The sequence below is a fragment of the Zeus faber genome (assembly GCF_960531495.2).
Source record: "Zeus faber genome assembly, chromosome: 12".
Classification (NCBI taxonomy): domain Eukaryota; kingdom Metazoa; phylum Chordata; class Actinopteri; order Zeiformes; family Zeidae; genus Zeus; species Zeus faber.
The window spans coordinates 23,817,034-23,834,784 of NC_137196.1; the positions used below are offsets into that span (position 1 = coordinate 23,817,034).

Below are 17,751 nucleotides of genomic sequence, written 5' to 3' on the forward strand. Positions count from 1 at the left end.
AGAATGTTGTGGTATTTTGAATAAAGTTTGGTTGCAGCGGTATATGGTTATGGAACCCTTCAGTACGCCCGCTATGGTTCAATCCACACACGTGAACCGCAGTATTACCATATCACGGTAGAAGTCCACGTCCAAGTCCTCCCTATTGAATCCACTGTTGCGGCTCTGCCGGCCACGTCAGCCGCCCCGGGTCCGTGCGGGGTCGCGCAGCATTTCTCTATTTTTGCAGTAGAGGTCCATTTTTTTTTTTTTTTTCGACTATGCAGCCTTTTCAATAGAAACAGGAGATAAAACTAGTGTTAGTAGGTGTGGTAGGTAGCAAGGTGTTAGTCGGCCCATCAGAGACCCAAATGTATGGGTGTGTATATATATATATATATATATATATATATATATATATATATATATATATATATATATATATATATATACAGTATATTCAAATATTAATTATGTTTATTATATTTTATATTTATATATATTTATATTTATATATTATATACTAATTATATAACAACCCACCAATGAACTTGAACCCCCGTCTCCACCCACAGTCATACGAAGTTACACTTATTTGTGGCAGACTATTTTAAAAACAAATTTTACACCTTTTTAACTTAAACATTTTTTTTTTTCAATCTTTTTCTTCGATATAAAGATGCCAAAACCGCACAGTTACCGTGGCCCCAAAACCGTGACACATACTGATCCGTGAGCGCACTGTACCGTTGCATCCCCACTTTGCATTATTTCAATTCCGTCCACCCAGAGAGCTTACAGTACATGGCTGATGCGTGAGTCATGAAAATGTCACCGTTTCTGTCTTTTTCTCCGCCGTCCAAGCAGTAAATATTGGACTTTTTGATCACCTCTCCTAAAATGTGGTTCTGCTGCTCCTGTTCTTCATGTAAACACACTCAAGTTCCCCTGGTGAATTAACTCTTTCTGGGTCAACTGCAGGCGTGGGGAATCCATGACCTTTCGGTGCCTGGGCAGAATTAACTTTTCAGCAGAACCAATATTTACTATACATGGGTTTGCAGCCAAGGAATTTAGTGGAACAATCTTTCTCCGTACTTAGTTGGAATTTTAGTGTGCACGCAACCACCTGGCCTGAACCCTCGTTCACAAGTCTCACAATCAGCTACGGCAGAAGAATACTTTGTTCCTCCCACTCGCCTACTACGACCGGAGCGGAGCGGTTTTGCAGAACGTGTCGGCTCTCGCTTTCAGCACGTTCACGTTGGTGAAGCATGGGACCATTTGCACAAATGTACAAAGAGTTTCAGGAGCTATGATGTCCCGGCAGTCTGCACACAGACAGGTGAAGGGAAGGCTCAGGGCTTTTTTTCAACCCAGACCGGATTCAAATATTACTTCAAACTTACTGCTGTGCTGCACATGGAAACGCGGCGGTTGAAAGAACCAGATCGTTTATAAGGAGGTGGGGATGGTAGCTCAGGCGGTAGAGCTGGTGGTCTAGTGATCTAAAGGTTGCTGGTTCGATCCCAGGCTCCTCCTGCTAGCATGCTGTAGTGTCCTTGAGCAAGACACTTAACCCCTAATTGCTCCTGATGGCTGCGTCCGTCGGTGTTTGAACAATTGTAAGTCGCTTTGGATAAAAGCGTCTGCTAAATGACTAAATGTAATAAGACGACGCACGACCAAGAACAAGGCCTGAAAATCTGTTTGTCATATCCCATAAAAAAACCCCAAAAAAATTAGTTCAAGAATAATTAGCTTCCGTCATTATAGAATTTCATTTTTCTATTTTTCAAATACGTTACTCTCTGGGCAATATTTAGAGCGGTCCTGAACAATATTTGGTCATCCCACTTTAGGCACAGGTCCTATTCATAACATGCCTTCACAAGCTTCCCTTTAAAGCCAACACTATCAAACGACTTAATCATTAACTATTCAAAACTATTTCACAACCTTATTCAACCCAATATGGTCTTGTAGTTAAACCTGGTGTCCTGGCGGGAGAATAGATCAAATATATGTGGTGAAGGCTGACACTTTTTTTTGGTAGTAGTGTTTTGTACTTTGATTGATTTAGTATTTTATATCGTTATTACACTCCTTATGTATTTTTGTTCCCATCTCAGGCCAATAACTTATTTACAACCCCGACAAAGAGTCGGGGTTGTAAATTTTTTTTGTGACGTTTTTTTTCTCACTCTTGGTCTCTTAATGTATTTTTTCACTTTCAGCTGCTTTATTGGCTCATTTGTATACTATGTAAAAAAAACAATATGCCATATGCAAATAATATGCAGTTGTCAGCATTGGCCTTGTAATACTTTGGATCATTGACCTACAGTCATTCGTGATCAATTTGTCTGCCTGTTATGAACTGCCTTGTACTTTATGTTGAGCGCAAAATAAGGCTACACAAATATAACATTTAACTTGGCCTTGCCGACAAAAAGTGCATCACAACAAAAAACAAAGAACAAAAAAAGAAATCACCCTTTCAATTTATATTGCTATTAATAATAAAATAAGTTTTGTAAATCATTTGTAATGAGTTTGCTGCAGACCCAATGCTGTTCCTTCATGGGCCGTAGACAGTTTGGGAACCTGTCCCCTGGTGCGTCCTTCCCCTGTTGATCTGCACCGCCCCCTGGCGGCTCCGTGGCGCACTGCCAGTGTCCCCAGTCTCTCTTTGCCGGTACTGAGACGAGATATCAGGGCCACCACGGGTCAGGATGCTCCGGCAGCTTCCTAGAAAAACAAACCGATGATTGTTATCGTCAGGATTTGCGGAGGAAAATCATAATGGACTTGACTGACGGAGGAAGGAGACACAAATCCGAACGGCTCGTTGTGTTACTAGGCCCACCAGAGACCCAAATGTATGTTCACAAGCACTGAAAAAGTGAGCCTCCCTTTAAAAGTTTGGTGCTGTTGGGCCCAGGGGTGGCGGTGGGGGCATGGTCCGGCACCTCCGCCGGCGTTGACGGGCCCCGTGGCCCTCCAGACCTGGGGCGGGTGGCGGCCCCGGGTCCCCTTAACATGAGAAACCCGAACCAAACGAAAACCGAGAATTAACGGCGTGAAAATGAAACTTCTTTTGTCAATCTTCCCCTTATATCTCGTGATTTTCAGTAAAGGGGAGTAGCCTTTAAAGGGTTTCTAGTATGCATGTGCGAATTTATGCCAACTTTTACTTTGTGCCCTGAAAGTAACACCAATAGACGCAGCCCTAAAAAAAAAAAAAAAAAAAAAAAAAAAAAAAACCACACGCGCAAAAAAAGTGTTTTTTTGTTTGTTTCCTGTTTTGTTTCTTTTCTGTTCTCAGGAGAAAGGTTGGTAGGTTCTCCATCGTCCTGCTGAAATGGAGGGAGAAGGCAGACTGGTGCAGTCTATCTATTTCGGGGGGATCGGGAGGGAAGGGGCGGAGCGGCTCCTGGAGCAGTTTGGGAAGGAGGGCAGCTTCCTGCTGAGGGACAGCGACAGCGTGGACGGGGCCTTGTGCCTGTGCGTCAGGTGAGGAACCCGTTGAGCTGCGTTGGCCAATTGTCTTCACTTCAACACATAATACACAGAGTTTGATAAGCCAGGACATACAGGCATGATTTAAGTCAAATTTCGCCTTTGTCAGAATTTCTCCCCCGTAAATTTTTTTTTAAAATAAATAAAAACTTGAGTGAATAACATTCGATTAAATGAGATAGTATTTTATTAATATGGGCGTAAGAGCAGCACAGTGAGGAAAATTAAGAACAGAGTATGTGAGTATATTTGTGTAGTATAGTATATAGTCAACCGGGTCTCGTGCTTTTTCGTGCTCATAGTCACAAAAATGAATCTATTGAATCGTGTCCAGGGGTACGATCGTCCAACTTTTTTTCATAACAATTTAACTGGATATAATTATCCGCGTTTGCATAGTTTTGAATAGTTAATGATTAAATAATTTCATAGTGTTGACTTTAAAGGGAAGCTTGTGAAGACATGTTATGAATATGACCTGTGCCTAAAGTGGGATGACCAAATATTGTTCAGGACCGCTCTAAATATTGCCCAGACAGTAACGTGTTTGAAAAATGGAAAAATGAAGCTCCTGAAACTCTTTGTACATTTGTACAAATGGTCCCATGCTTCTCCAACATGGGCGTGCTGAAAGCGAGAGCCGACACGTTCTGCAAAACCGCTCCGCTCCGGTTGTAGTAGGCGAGTGGGAGGAACAAAGTATTCTTCTGCCGTAGCTGATTGTGAGACTTGTGAACGAGGGTTCAGGCCAGGTGGTTGCGTGCACACTAAAATTCCAATTAAGTACGGAGAAAGATTGTTCCGCTATATTCCTTGGCTGCAAACCCATGTATTGTAAATACTGGTTCTGCTGAAAAGTTAACTCTGCCCAGGCACCGAAAGGTCAGAGATTCACCTCGCCTGCAGTTGACCAGAAAGAGTTAATTCACCAGGGGAACATGAGTGTTTGCGTTTGCGTGTACCCATCAGCCAGTGTGGTAAACATTTCCATGGTAACAATGAGCTCCACCAATCAGAGATGTCGCTCTTACACTGAACATTATGGGTAGTACTTCTCCGTGCCAATGTTAATAAAACATGTTTTTCTTCAAACAAGATTGATATCATACAGACTTGTGACTTCTTCAGGAGCGGAAACAAATTATTATATACATTGCGTAATATTTGCGCAATTATTAATAAACGTTTATAACCCTAACGTTAACCCCAATCCTAGAAACTACAAGAACTACAATTCTGTGCCATTTTGTGATGCATCTTGATGCATTTACCTCATGGGCAAGGTAGTTATCGTATTATGAACCTAAAAACAAAAAGAAGGTATGGGTGAAAAACGACACGCACGTGTTACCTGGGGTTAATTTGGTTCGGGGAACATACCCGCGTCTGCAAAGTCCTGAATTATATGTTAGGCCATTTGAAGTGGCACCCCCGGTTGACACCACCAGCCCTCTAAAAATACATGTCCAAAGCCGTCCAAAACAGTTGACCTTATTTTGATAGCTGTATTAATCACTGAGAGATAGGGCTTCAAATCTGACCCCTGCTCCGGATTCAAGGGACAGAAAACATTTTGAGTCTCCCATAAATGGCAGAATTCACCTCAGGGGATGTGACAGCCGAGATCACAAAATCATCCTTAAATTCAGATTCGGGTCAAAGTGACTCCCTAAAAATGAAAACCTCAACCAATCAAACATGTTTTCTACCCAGGATGTGAATGGAAAACATAATTTTTTTATTTTTGATAAAACTCTGTGTTCAAAGGAAAACTCCGTTGGTGGTCACGTACAGACTTGTACACTCAGCTGGTGGATGGTCCCGCGAGGTGGGTCGGCATCGGCGGGCAAACTAATAAAACAAATAATGAAGCCAAAGATTGGGTTCCAGATGATCAGATGTGTGTGTGTGTGTGTGCGTCTTCATAGGGGGCTCCAGTAAACAATGCACAGAGTTTTGAGACCCTGGAAAGAATGATCGAAAGCTTCAGAAACGGAACGGCCTGTGGCGTCAACAGGGCCTCCCTCACACACCCACTGGACAAGTCGCAGCTCGGAACCCACAGCCTGGAACCAGGTTAGCCCGCACGAAAACACACAGACGACCGAGTTTGAGGAGAGAAACACCGATGTTGCAAAAATAAAAGGAGGTTTAGCAAGATAAGATAAAGTAACACTTTATTATTTCTCAAATTCAGGACTTACAATTCCTGTTCCGCATTGATATGGTACATGAATAATATACATGCAGGCTTCCTACACATATAATAATGTTGATCACTACCATCGTCCATCGATACCATTCTAGTAAATACCACACTAGTAGATATACCACACTAGTAGATATACCACACTAGTAGACATACCATACTAGTAGATATACCCCACTAGTAGATATACCACACTGACTGAACTCTGACACAGTGGAAATTTGCCTCAACAGATTCTGCCTACATGGAGATGTGACGGCTGCACTGCGTCTGCACGCACGCACACACACACACACACACACACACACACACACACACACAAAGTGTCAAAAAGGATCTTGTGGTTGTTTTCTTCTGTGTCCCACTTGTTGCTTTAAGGGTGTTGACTCCACATGCAGCTTGTGCTCGTGTGAATCTTTGTATCCGAGCATGCGTTTGTCTATCTTTCTCCCTCGTATCATGTCGAACAGATTTGACCCGAATTGAGGTGTTTATCATAACTGAAAGGCTGGTTAACATAATTGTTTCAGCGTGAGGCCGGGTGACTGCCGGATTTGCGGTCATCGTCTTAGATACAGGATGTTGACATCTTAATGATTTTGTTTATGTCTATCAGCACTTTGCACCCCATGCTGATGCTTCAGCTAGTTTGGGCCACGAAGGAGAATAGGGCTTTATCAACTAGCAGCTAAATAAGAGTCTCTCTCGTTCTCTCTCTCTCTCTCTCTCTCTCTCCCCCTCTCTCAGTCTCTCTCTCAAACACACACACAAGCACACGCGCTGCTCTCACCGAAAACATATATTTTATTTGAACTGAAGGTAGGCTGCTGCATTCAAAGAGCTTAGCGATGCCTCATACACGGAACATGAGACAGGTGCAGATCCAGGTCGCGGGGAACGACTCTTTCTGAGAGGGGCGACGCGCTGACGTTAAAAGGTCCCACTCCCCATTTACCCGTCTTGTGTGCTGTCTTGTTATGAACAAACAAATGAAATGGTCCAGGTGACTGTGTTTGATGTGAGTTACGTTCGTCACCATCATGTGGAGGACGCCGGGGCGGCTCCTCATCATGAATGTATTGTTCCAAACCTGCCCCAAGACAAACATCACATGTGCAAGAGGCTAAAAACACGGCAGCAAATAAAAATAAAACATGCACATCATGACCGTCATGGCCTGGTTGATGAATAACTAGTGCTTTGTAATGAAAAATTAGTGGTGAAATATCAAGGGAAACCTGTCCAATGTGGACAAATAAAGTGAAAAATCTGATCAAGTTTGTAATGACAGTCAGTGACATGATGATTTGAAATGATGACTTTTTAAGGAGGATAAATATGCATATCTCACAATTTTGAGGTGTCTTTTATAGCATAGCCATTTCTGACCAAAACTGTGTTCATGGGTTAAACATAATTCAAGGGTTAGTGGATAAATTACATTTATTGCAACAAGATAAAGTAGGGCTGCCACAAAGTCATCAGACTCCATAAATGTAATGTTTTTATCTAAATGTCGGGGAAATTTCAAGCCAATGTGAAATATTCATTGAATGTCCCAATGTTTAATGTCGATTAATGACTGTTCTTTATAAGGTGGTGTGTGTATTGTTAAGCTATTGCAGGCTTATACTATGGTTTTTATACAATAGTGGCATAAAAATGGAGAAAAAAGACAATTCATCAATGATTATTAATTGTATGACATTTAATTGTCAGTTAAATTTTTAAAAAGATAAATATCCATCATCAGGGATGTTCTAACTTTCTTGAATTTGCTTCAAACTGTGATAAAAAGTTGTTGTTTTTTTTTTCATAATATTTACATCTGACCACTGACCACGCCTTTAAAAGAGACAATGCAACTTTTCATAAAGAGATGATATTGTTTGACTTGGTATTAAAACCGTATTATGTAACCAATTATGTAACAGTTGGTCTTTATTTTAGCCATTTTCCCCTCCTTCAGCTCCACCGTGTTGGAGGTTGGAGCCCTGTAATACACTATTCACAGTATCTTAAATGTCAAAAACTGACCGATAAATTACCAGTATGAACACCATAAAAAAATAAACAATAAATGCAAGCAGAGCAAAAAAACCTGTGCTCTCTATCTAAAAAATAACTTAAGAACATTTAATTTTTATTTTTTTTTTTTTGCCTTCTCATGGTGAACACGGCGTCCCTGGGCCACGTTCGTCCTCCTCCACCTCCGTGATGTCCTCCACATATTTAGGCGGCTGGGATGGAGGTTGAAACTGGAAAAGCACAAAAAAAACCCCAACATAATCAGACACGGAAGCAATGACGCCGATCAATTGTGGAAAAATATTTAGAGAGAGGGTCCGTGCAGGTAGAATTTACATGAAGGGCGTCGTGTCTCATCAGGAAGTGTTTGTACTTCGGGGGGGGGCGAGGAATCGGAGGAAACAGAAGCTGAGACACCCTGAAACACACAGCGCACAGGCGGCTAGATCGAGGGTTCCCGGAGCGGGGCCCTTCCTGCGTTCTCATTTTTGGCTCTTGTTGCACTTGTTCTATTGAATGACAGGGACTACAGGTGGAAAAACTGCCTCTTGGCTAACTGGTGCATTTACAGCAATGTTTATGAACGTGCACTGTCCCCCGTTAAATAAACCAACATATAAAATAAATAAATAACTGCACAGTAGCAGTGCATGTAAACAGCTCACATCTGAGTGGAAAAGAACCCGAGGTTAAAGTGTCGTTAAAAGCTGTCAAACCTCTGTGACAGAAGGAGGAGAGTAATACTATAGTAGTATAGCAAGACGAGTGTACCTAGGAATCCTGACCAACAACAGAAGAGCCAGGAGGATCATGGGAATTCCGAGGGAAATACTGGCAATCACAAAATAGTTAATATTGTCGAGGGGATCCGTCAGACGCTCCGTTGCATCCACCGCTAAAGAAACACACACACAAAGTGACGACAACATTTAGAGTTTACAGTATACAGTATATACACCGATCAGCCATAACATTAAAACCACTGACAGGGAAAGTGATTAACATTTCTCATCTCGTTCCAGTGGCACCTGTCAAGGGGTTCATGCTAATCAAGTTAATGCTGCTATGATAGAAAGGTGTCAGAACACACAGTGCATCACAGCTTGCTGCGTATGGGAGCGCTCAGAGTGTCCATGCTGACCCCTGTCCACCTCTAAAAGCACCTACAATGGACACGTGAGCATCAGAACTGGACCATGGAGCAATGGAAGAAGGTGTCCTGGTCTGATGAATCACCTTTTCTTCTACATCATGTGGATGGGTGGGGTTAGGGTCCGATCCGATGGAGCATCTGTGGGATGTGCTGGAACAACAAGCCCGATCTATTGGGGCCCCACCTCACAACTTCCAGGACTTAGAGGATCTGCTGCTCACGTCTTGGTGCCAGACACCACAGGACACCTTCAGAGGTCTTGTGGAGTCCATGCCTCCACCATGACACAAGGGGAAGCTACACAATGTTAGTGGTTATTAATGGTGGTTTTAATGTTGTGGCTGATCGGTGTGTATATATATATATTTATATATGTATGTTTGTGTATATGTACGGTTTAAAAATACATTATTATTATTACTACTCAATGACTCAATGCATTGATTCATGTGCTCAAGATTGACCTAACAACCAGGGACTCACTAATAACGTGGCTCCAGGCGCTCCACTGGCTAGACCCCAGGCAGTATTTGGTGATCCTTGTCCTCATCCTCATCTTGTAGGCACGTGTGGGGACTGCATTGTTCTCCGTGTAATACGTGTTTTTTTGGAAAGGTTCGCCGATCTGTTGGATTTTAATCAAGATTAGCGCAGAGTTTTGCACTAACTGCCTCCATGTATGTGAAAACGAGCATTTAAATGTCCCTAGGTTGTCCCTGGAACACAGTCATCACACACACACACACACACACACACACCCACACACACACACACACACACACACACACACAGTACCCGGTCATTGATGTTGAGCTGGTACTCAAAGCAATAAGGTTTTGTGGAGGAGCGGCTGGAGGGGACATCCCAGCTCACATTTAGAACTCCTTCTCTGACAAATGCAGACATTCTTGGCGGTGGAGACAGGACCTCTAAGTCACACACACACACACACACACACACACATATATACAAAAGGACGCAATTTAGCTCTGGCCATGTCCTAAACGGATGCAAAAAATGACAAATCAAAACTCAAATGATATGTTTGAAGTGTATTGTTGTGAGCAGCATGGGGGAGCTGGGGCTGCGGAACTTTGATATTCATTCATATTGAATTGACCGTTGTAAACGTTGGTTTGTTGTGCGGCATTACCAAGGAGATCCAAATTGTATCTGCAGGTGTGGAGCGTCCATACGTCAGGCAGGGACATGTTGACGTGCAGGATCACGTGCGAAAACTCGTAATCAAAGCTTCCTTGGCACAGAACGAGGGACGACAGCCGATCATCCTCCGCCACTTTTATCTCCACAGGTGGACATTTCAACGAAGATATCTCCTTTTTCCCGTTGCAAGTACTGTTGGAGATAGCAAGACACACACGCACGCATGCACGCACGCACACACACACACACACACACACACACACACACACATACACAGTGACAATATTTACTTGACCTCAGGTGGCCATTTTGTCCCCATTTCATATCAGAAGCTACATATTTTTCAAGTTCAAGTATATATGCGTGTACATTTATATTCATACGGTGATGTGATGACGCCTCTGTTTGACATGGCCGCCCGCTTGGCAGCAGCTACGTTCCGGTCCCCTTCCTGTTTACTGTTCTGTTTCGGCGACGCTGTGACACCGTGACACCTCCCGATTAAGGTGGCTTTAATCGACGCCGGGTCAGCGTGCAACGAGCCGTTTATCCCCAGGGGACTTCTTTTGTGTCTGGTGATCTTGACTTCTCGTTTTTTACCGTTTATTCTCCGTTTGAAATGCGGAGACGACGCGGCCTTGACCGAACCGCGTCCCAGTTCACCGGCCGCTCCGTGGACGTTGGTGATTCCGGCACTTTTGAGGCGCACACACACCGGATTGGGTGGGCTCGTCCTCGACTTCTCTGTGTGGATTCGCCGCTCGCCCGCCACCGAATAGCGGCTTCCGAGCTGAATTTTCAGAGTTTTTGCCTCCTGCCGTCGTTAAACTTGACGAAGTTCTGATTGCTGACGATTTTCAGCGGATGATGCACCTGATGAGTTTCTTAAGCACAGCTCAGTCTTTGAATTCAACGCAACATGTATCAGGGCCAACGCGCGTTTGCGGTCGCGCCCTCGGTTCGCCTTCCACTTCGGGGTCGGAAACCTAACGTACGGACGACTTATTCGTGTCTGGCTGCGGATGTATTATTTTTGACACTGTTTTGAACGCCGACATCCGATCCAAGGAGCATGCTGCCCCTCGCACTCTCACTAGCCACTCTGCTGACAATGTCCCCTCCTTCTTTGGAGACCTCGCTGAGGATATGGCCTTTCCCTGTCCACAATCAGTAAACTGCTGCCATTCCCCGCTGTTGCGGTCTTTTGGAACGACGACTGTGAAATGTTTCCGTCATTCTTTGTGGAGACAGTCGCTGACATAAGCTCTGTGATTTTGGCCTCCCTCTACCGCTGGGGTTGAGTGTCCGGCCCGGTCTTTCTCGACTGAGCCAGTTTGGCCCAATTTCTTCCGAGGAACTCACTGCCATAGTCTCCCGAAAGCGTCCTCTTGACATTGTTCCAACCTGGCTCCTTGAGCATGTTTTCGGCTCTTGAGTCCCCAAAACGTACCCTCCAGTGTCAATAGCTGCCCTAGCTCTGGCTGTGTGCCTGGTAACTTTAAACATGCCATTATTCAGCCGCTCTTTAAAAAAGCCAAGCCTTGATCCATTGCTTTCCCAGTCATAATAGACCTATATCCAAACTTCCTTTCATTCCCAAAGTCTTGGAGAAAGTCGTATGGAAGCAACTCCTACACGTCCTGGACAACAGTGATATCTTTGATAAGTCCAAGTCTGGTTTTCGTCTGAGGCGCAGTCACGCTGAAACTGCTCTTCTCCCGTATTCAAATGACCTCCTGATGCGTGCCGATGCTGGGGAGTGTTCGGTTGGGTTAGGGTTAGTTTTTCCGTGGCTACTGATGACGATGTCTCCTCATCTGCTCTGCTGACTTGCGGCGTGCCCCGAGGTTCCACCTTAGTCTTGTTCTTTTCTCCCTGTGCACGCTCCACCTTGGGTCTTTAATTAGTCATTTTAAGTGTCTTTTTATCATTGCTACGCGGAATGACCTTAGCAAGCTCTCTACCTTGCAGAACTGCTTAACAGCCACTGAGGAATGGAAGTTATATAACTTCCTCAAGCTTAACCATGACAAAACAGAAGTCCTTATTATAGGTCCCAAGAGCATTTCTGATAAAACACAGCCGAGTATCAGTCCTGAAGTAGCAAATGCCAAGTGAGCTTCAAAGAACCTTCTTTGACCAACAAATGAACTCTGGGTTGCATGTAAAGAACGTGGTCCAATCCTGCTTCTTTCAACTAAGAAACATCGGCAAAATGAAATCTGTATTTCCCTTTCAAGATCTGGAAAAAAAGATCGTTCTCGTTTTTCTCGATTATTGTAATGCACTGTTCACCGCCCTGAGTCGCTCTTACTCGTCTCGGCTCAAGTTGGTCCAAAATGCGGCAGCGAGACTTTTAACCAAGAAGGGACGCTGGTCACACATCACTCCCAAATGGTTACCCATTTACTGCAGAATATATTTTAAAATTGTCGTAGTCACCTCTAAAGCTCTGCAGGGACTGGTCCTCTTTTACATTTCTGAATTATTGCGTCCCCTGGCCACAGTGAGATCACTGAAATCTCTCAGGTCTTCTGACCAAGGTCTCCCCGCTGTCCTGAAATCGAGGCTAAAAACTAAGGGTGACCAAGCTTTTACAGTTATAGTTCCCACTTTCTGGACCCGGCTTCCCTTAGTTAACAAATAAAACGCAGTCAGTGGATATTTTTTTACGAAGCTTTTAAAAACTTGCTTGCTTGGTAAAGCACTTTGTTTTGTAATGTGTGTGTGTCTTCTGTGCAGTTTTTAATGTTTTTGTATTATTATTTTCTGATTTTCTGTTTGTAATTGTTATCATTGTACAGCACCTTGTGACCCTGGTTTCAAAATGCACTTTATAAATAAACTGTACTTACTTACAGTACAGGAAGGGGGTGTGTTGCAACAATGGAATGATTACTCACATAGAAGTTCCAATAACTTTCAGGTTCAAATTCAAGAGATTATTTGTCAAACGTGCAACTAATAACGTTATTATTATTATCATAATAATGATCATCATCATCATCATTATTATTATTATCATTATCATCAACCATCATAATCACCATTATTATTATTATTATTATTGTTATTGTTATTATTATTATTATAATAATAATAATAATAATAATCCCCAGAAACATTACGCAGTGAGGCTAAGTATGTCTTATAAAATAACAAGAAGTAGATGAAAGTACGGCTGAGCAATATCTCATCTCATGAGCTCTCCCTGGTGTCTCTGATTTAGCGTCAAATTAGGGGGTATTCGTCAACGGATGCGGCGAGGCTTGACTCAGCCGGTTCGCCCCGGGCAAGCGCGCTTACGTGATGGAGGCAGAGAACCGGGTCCCCCTTCGGAAAGCGGCACCGGGCGACATGAAGCAGCTCAGCTTCTTCGTCGGGTAGTAGAGACAGGACAGGCTTTCCTCGCTCTCCTCTCCGTCTTCCTCGTATTTATCGTCCTCGCCGAGCTGCATCTGTCCTGATGAATTTCTGCGGTAGGTTCTCACCCTGGGCTGACGGACAACAAAGAGGCCGACTCATATACGACACTGACCGCACGCCCAGCAGCGTGAGGCGAACTCATCCTGCGGAAATGTGCGGGAAAACCCCCCCGAGAGATATTCGTTCTTGCGTGAAGAAATTCGAGCGGCACTCACGTCATACAGGTCTTCGTCGCGACAGAGATCGAGGTCAGAGGTGTCCATCCCTGTCGGAAAGCACAGTTAGCACGATGTCGAAGGGACAAAGTGGAAAACGCTCACGCAACACGTGGAGGGACGCGGGTAGGGAGGTCACGCACCCCTGGGGGAGCTCCTCTGTGGCAGCAGAGCCAGCACGAGGGACCACAGGAGTCTAGGACCAATGGAGGGCTTCATAGTCCACCTGGACGGCACATCCGCACGCACTTGGGACGCACGCACGCACGCGCACACACACACACACACACACACACACACACACACACACACACAGAAAGGAAAATGCTGAACAGTCATACTGATTAGCCATGGGCGATCAGCGATCAGTCATCGTGGTCACGATGTAACTTTGAGTAACCCTCCCAAGTCACTTCCTGGGTTTAGAACCACTTCCCTTTAAGTTAAAAAGTTCTTAACTTCTGGAATGTACAAGCTTATTATCCGTAAAAAAATATAAAAAAATAAAGTCCCCGTTGGCCGTTTAGTTTTGATAAGAGTGACACACAATTCTTTATGATAGTACATAAAGCATAGCTGTGCAACTTCTTTTTACACCTGTTTACACACTAGGTTAATTATGTGAATTAATGAACAATAACTTTTCCATCCATTCTATCCAACTCAAATGTTTTCTGGAATGTTCAAAAAAGAAACAGCAACCACCCCAATTAATCAATCCTTAACTTTAAACTACCTTAAATGTACTATGGTCTTTAAAGGGAGATATCCTTTCAATTGTTGTTTTATATACAAACATATACACCCATATCTAAGCGTGCGTAGCCAGAGTTAAACTTATTACCTTTGAGACTGCCGTACATTGCGCTGTTATAACAAAAGTTAAGACAATTACCTTTAATATGTAGTGAAATCGTCCTCGTGTCTCTCAGATGAGTGTCACTGCTGAAATGGGGATGTAAGGCGCCTCATGCACAAAGTTTCAGGAAACATCTGCTCTCTCCATGCTTCACTGCACACACACATTTCTACTGACGGTCCGAGCGCTGGAGGAAAACCAGGCTTTTCCAAAGTGGATGTGTTTGATTTTGGAGCGCGGCATTTCTGTGTGTCTTGCAGGTGCAATGCACATAGCACCCACCCACACACACACACACACGCACGCACGCACGCACGCACGCACGCACGCACGCACACACACATGACATTTCACTGCATATATGTACGACCGTATGTGTGTGTATGTGACAAATAATCTCTTGAACTTGAACTTGAACTTGAACACAAGCTGAGCGTGGTGACTGAAGAAAGTTAGCCTTTTCCCCGCCCCTTGCTGTCCCTCCTCCAGGGGCAGCCGGGAGCAGTGAGGCAGCCCTCACTGCGATGGCGCCCGGGGACCTATTCCGTTTGACGGATCCATGCCGTGGCCGGGGCTAGGAAAACGTTCTGCATGATTTTAAATTTGGGGTCCTTTTTTATGTTGGAGGGGATCCCCGCGTGAGCACAGTGCCAGCTTCCCAACTGTGGCACAGTGCATTGCACTGCTGCCTCACAGCAAGAAGGTCCTGGGTCCGACTCCAGCCTGGGGCGCTGTTGGCACCGTGCTCAGGTGAGTTTGCATGTTCTCACCCTGCTCACATGGGGTTTCCTCCCTATAACATCGGTAAGGACCTCCACCAAAGACATGCAAGGATCATCGTCTGACCAGCGATGGACGTTTGGAGTCGGTCCCCGGGCGTCGCTGTACGCTGCCCACTGCTCCTGGCTGCCCCCCGGACGAAGGACAATCCAGGATGTTATAAAAGCAGAGAACAAGTTTCTCCGGCCACCGTGTGTGTGTGTGTGTGTGTGTGTGTGTGTGTGTGTGTGTGTGTGTGTGTGTGTGTGTGTGTGTGTGTGTGTGTGTGTAGCCTCATCTCTGCAATAAACTGGTGTTGTCAACCCCCCGTCGTCTGTGTCTCTGTGTCGGAGGGCCCTGAACACGCCACTTGGGTGGTGTGCGTGTTGCATGAAGATTCTCCTCAACCTCCCTCCAGCAGCATGTGGCCGTTCATGTTGACTGAAACGTGGCATGGGATGCCGCACAGGAATTCCATGTTTGGCATCGGGTCATGTTCGTTCCTGTTGCAGTTCGACATTTCTGCTTTGTTTGTGCCAAACCTGTTTGTCGCTGCTTTTTTTTTTGATACATTAAACGTATTTTAAATAACTTACCGGCTCCAGTGCAATGATGGGTGTTTCTCCGACATGCTCTTAAGATGACCGCACTTACAAAAATACATTTTAGTTGCAAAACCTATAGCCTGCCTCAAACAGCTTTGTCAATTAGATAGGAAAGGAACATATGAGGGAACAAAGTGACCGGAGAGACTGCACGTACTTTCATTATGATTTAGTAAACAATATTAATAACAGTTTAATGAATTACCACCTCTAGGCAGGCTGTAAAGGATACGGGTCATATGTGCCTTGCTCACACACAGCTTCATAAGACACAGGGTTATGTTTTCAGGGCTCTTTTTGTGGGAGGGGAGGGAACCGATCGCTGTGTGATGAGCAGTTGGTTTTTTTATTTCTTCGCTCCATTTTAGACATGCTGTTTGTTTAAATCTCCTGTCGCTGGCACGTTTCGCAGTGCAATTTAAGAGGCAGGTATGCTCCGCATTCTCCAGGAGGTGCCCTGGGTAGAGAGGAGCGCCCAACTGTCCAGTCAGGTTCCCGAAGCGAAGGCGCAGGATACAACTTTAATTTCAGTAAGTTATTTTACTTTTAATTTGTATTATTTATGTGTGTACACTATCTGTTCCGCACAAAATAACTAACATATATAATATATACACACATATATATATATATATATATATGTGTGTGTGTGTGTGTGTGTGTGTGTGTGTGTGTATATATATATGTGTGTGTGTGTGTGTGTGTGTGTGTGTGTGTGTATATATATATTTATATATATATATATATTTTTTTTTTTATGAAACAACTTTTTTTTTCTTTCAAGATATACACATATGATACTATGAACATGATACATTACTGTTATGGTATATAGGTAAGAAAAATCTAAATTAAAATATCAATTATAACTGTGCGCTAACTAGCTCATTACAGTGAGAAAGTTAGAGAGAAGAAACTTAGGTCTCTCACTTTGCCTAATTTGGGGTCATCTTGAGAGAGCGAGAGAGAGAGAGAGATAATGTAATAACAATGGCTCAGTTTATCAAAAAATTACACATTTGCGCCCCAGCAGAAGAGCGTCGTTTAACGCTGATGTGGTTGTGAGTTGCCTTCCCGCCCATGTCATTGCCCCTTTGTGTGGGAAAACGCAAGTACAGCTGCCACGGATTTTGGGCCCCGCGAAAAGACCCCACATGGGGCCCCCACAATACCGCCGGCCGCGCTGGAGCGACACACCTCCAGAACCCCCGAGCGACCCATTCAAATGTATAACTGACTCTACCTCTGCAGGCTTGCAACCCTCTTGTCGTCCGATATTTACTGTGTGATATTTACTGACGGCGGGCTTTGAAGATATAACACTAGTCTGTGCAGACATGCGTGCAACGTGCTGCGAACAGTGGAATGCGCCATTTGACGTAGGACCGATGCCCTCCGTACGAAATGTGGTGAAGGCCATCTTTTACAGCCTCACTCTAATCCCACTGCTACAATTCTTGAATGGAAAATTCTCCTCACATTAGTGAATAACTGAAAATGCATATAACTTCAATATACGCGAGCCCCTTCGAGTGAAGATCAGCGAACATTATCACCCACCGAATGATATAACAAACAAAATAATGGAACCAGCAGCAGCTGTTTGAATGAAGTATCCACAAACAAAACAGAAAGTAAGCGGCGCTAAAAGTGGAAATGGAAACCGAACCATTTCTTGTAAACGGAGGGAGCGAGGCGTGGGCTTGGGCAACACAGAGGCCGAGCAGAACAAGGAAAGAAAACTCCGTTTTATTAGTATATTGCGAATAAAATATTCTATTGGTGATGATAGGTTAGTCATTTAGTATTGGGGGGGAAAAAGTAACCTAACG

General features: G+C 44.1%; 2 protein-coding genes across 3 annotated transcripts in view; one reads left to right on the plus strand and one right to left on the minus strand.

Annotated features, from left to right (window-relative positions):
* The window catches only part of LOC307238081 (uncharacterized protein CXorf38-like), a 3,390-nt gene extending 3,361 nt beyond the window's left edge, over positions 1–29 (plus strand). For both annotated transcript variants that reach the window (XM_080010931.1, XM_080010932.1), the window contains exon 6: positions 1–29. This exon is cut by the window's left edge and continues 248 nt beyond it. The gene's annotated coding sequence lies outside the window, so the exon portion shown is untranslated.
* A 7,840-nt stretch (positions 30–7,869) lies between these two features.
* On the minus strand, positions 7,870–14,622 carry LOC307238076 (uncharacterized protein). The gene is made up of 10 exons (XM_080010924.1): positions 14,592–14,622; positions 13,840–13,944; positions 13,697–13,746; positions 13,362–13,552; positions 10,045–10,247; positions 9,687–9,820; positions 9,375–9,516; positions 8,510–8,633; positions 8,075–8,156; positions 7,870–7,968 (listed from the first exon to the last, which is right to left on the minus strand). The coding sequence occupies exons 2-10, from the start codon at positions 13,913–13,915 to the stop codon at positions 7,876–7,878; spliced, it is 1,095 nt and encodes a 364-aa protein (XP_079867050.1). The 5' UTR covers positions 13,916–13,944; positions 14,592–14,622; the 3' UTR covers positions 7,870–7,875.
* Between the last annotated feature and the right edge of the window lie 3,129 nt (positions 14,623–17,751).

Excerpts from the sequence above, each read along its gene's own strand:
- LOC307238076 (XM_080010924.1), bottom strand. The coding sequence starts at position 13,915 with ATGAAGCCCTCCATTGGTCCTAGACTCCTGTGGTCCCTCGTGCTGGCT. Across the intron at positions 13,553-13,696 it reads GCGACGAAGACCTGTATGAC|CCCAGGGTGAGAACCTACCG; the intron begins GTGAGTGCCGCT and ends GTTGTCCGTCAG. Across the intron at positions 9,821-10,044 it reads ATACAATTTGGATCTCCTTG|AGGTCCTGTCTCCACCGCCA; the intron begins GTAATGCCGCAC and ends TGTGTGACTTAG.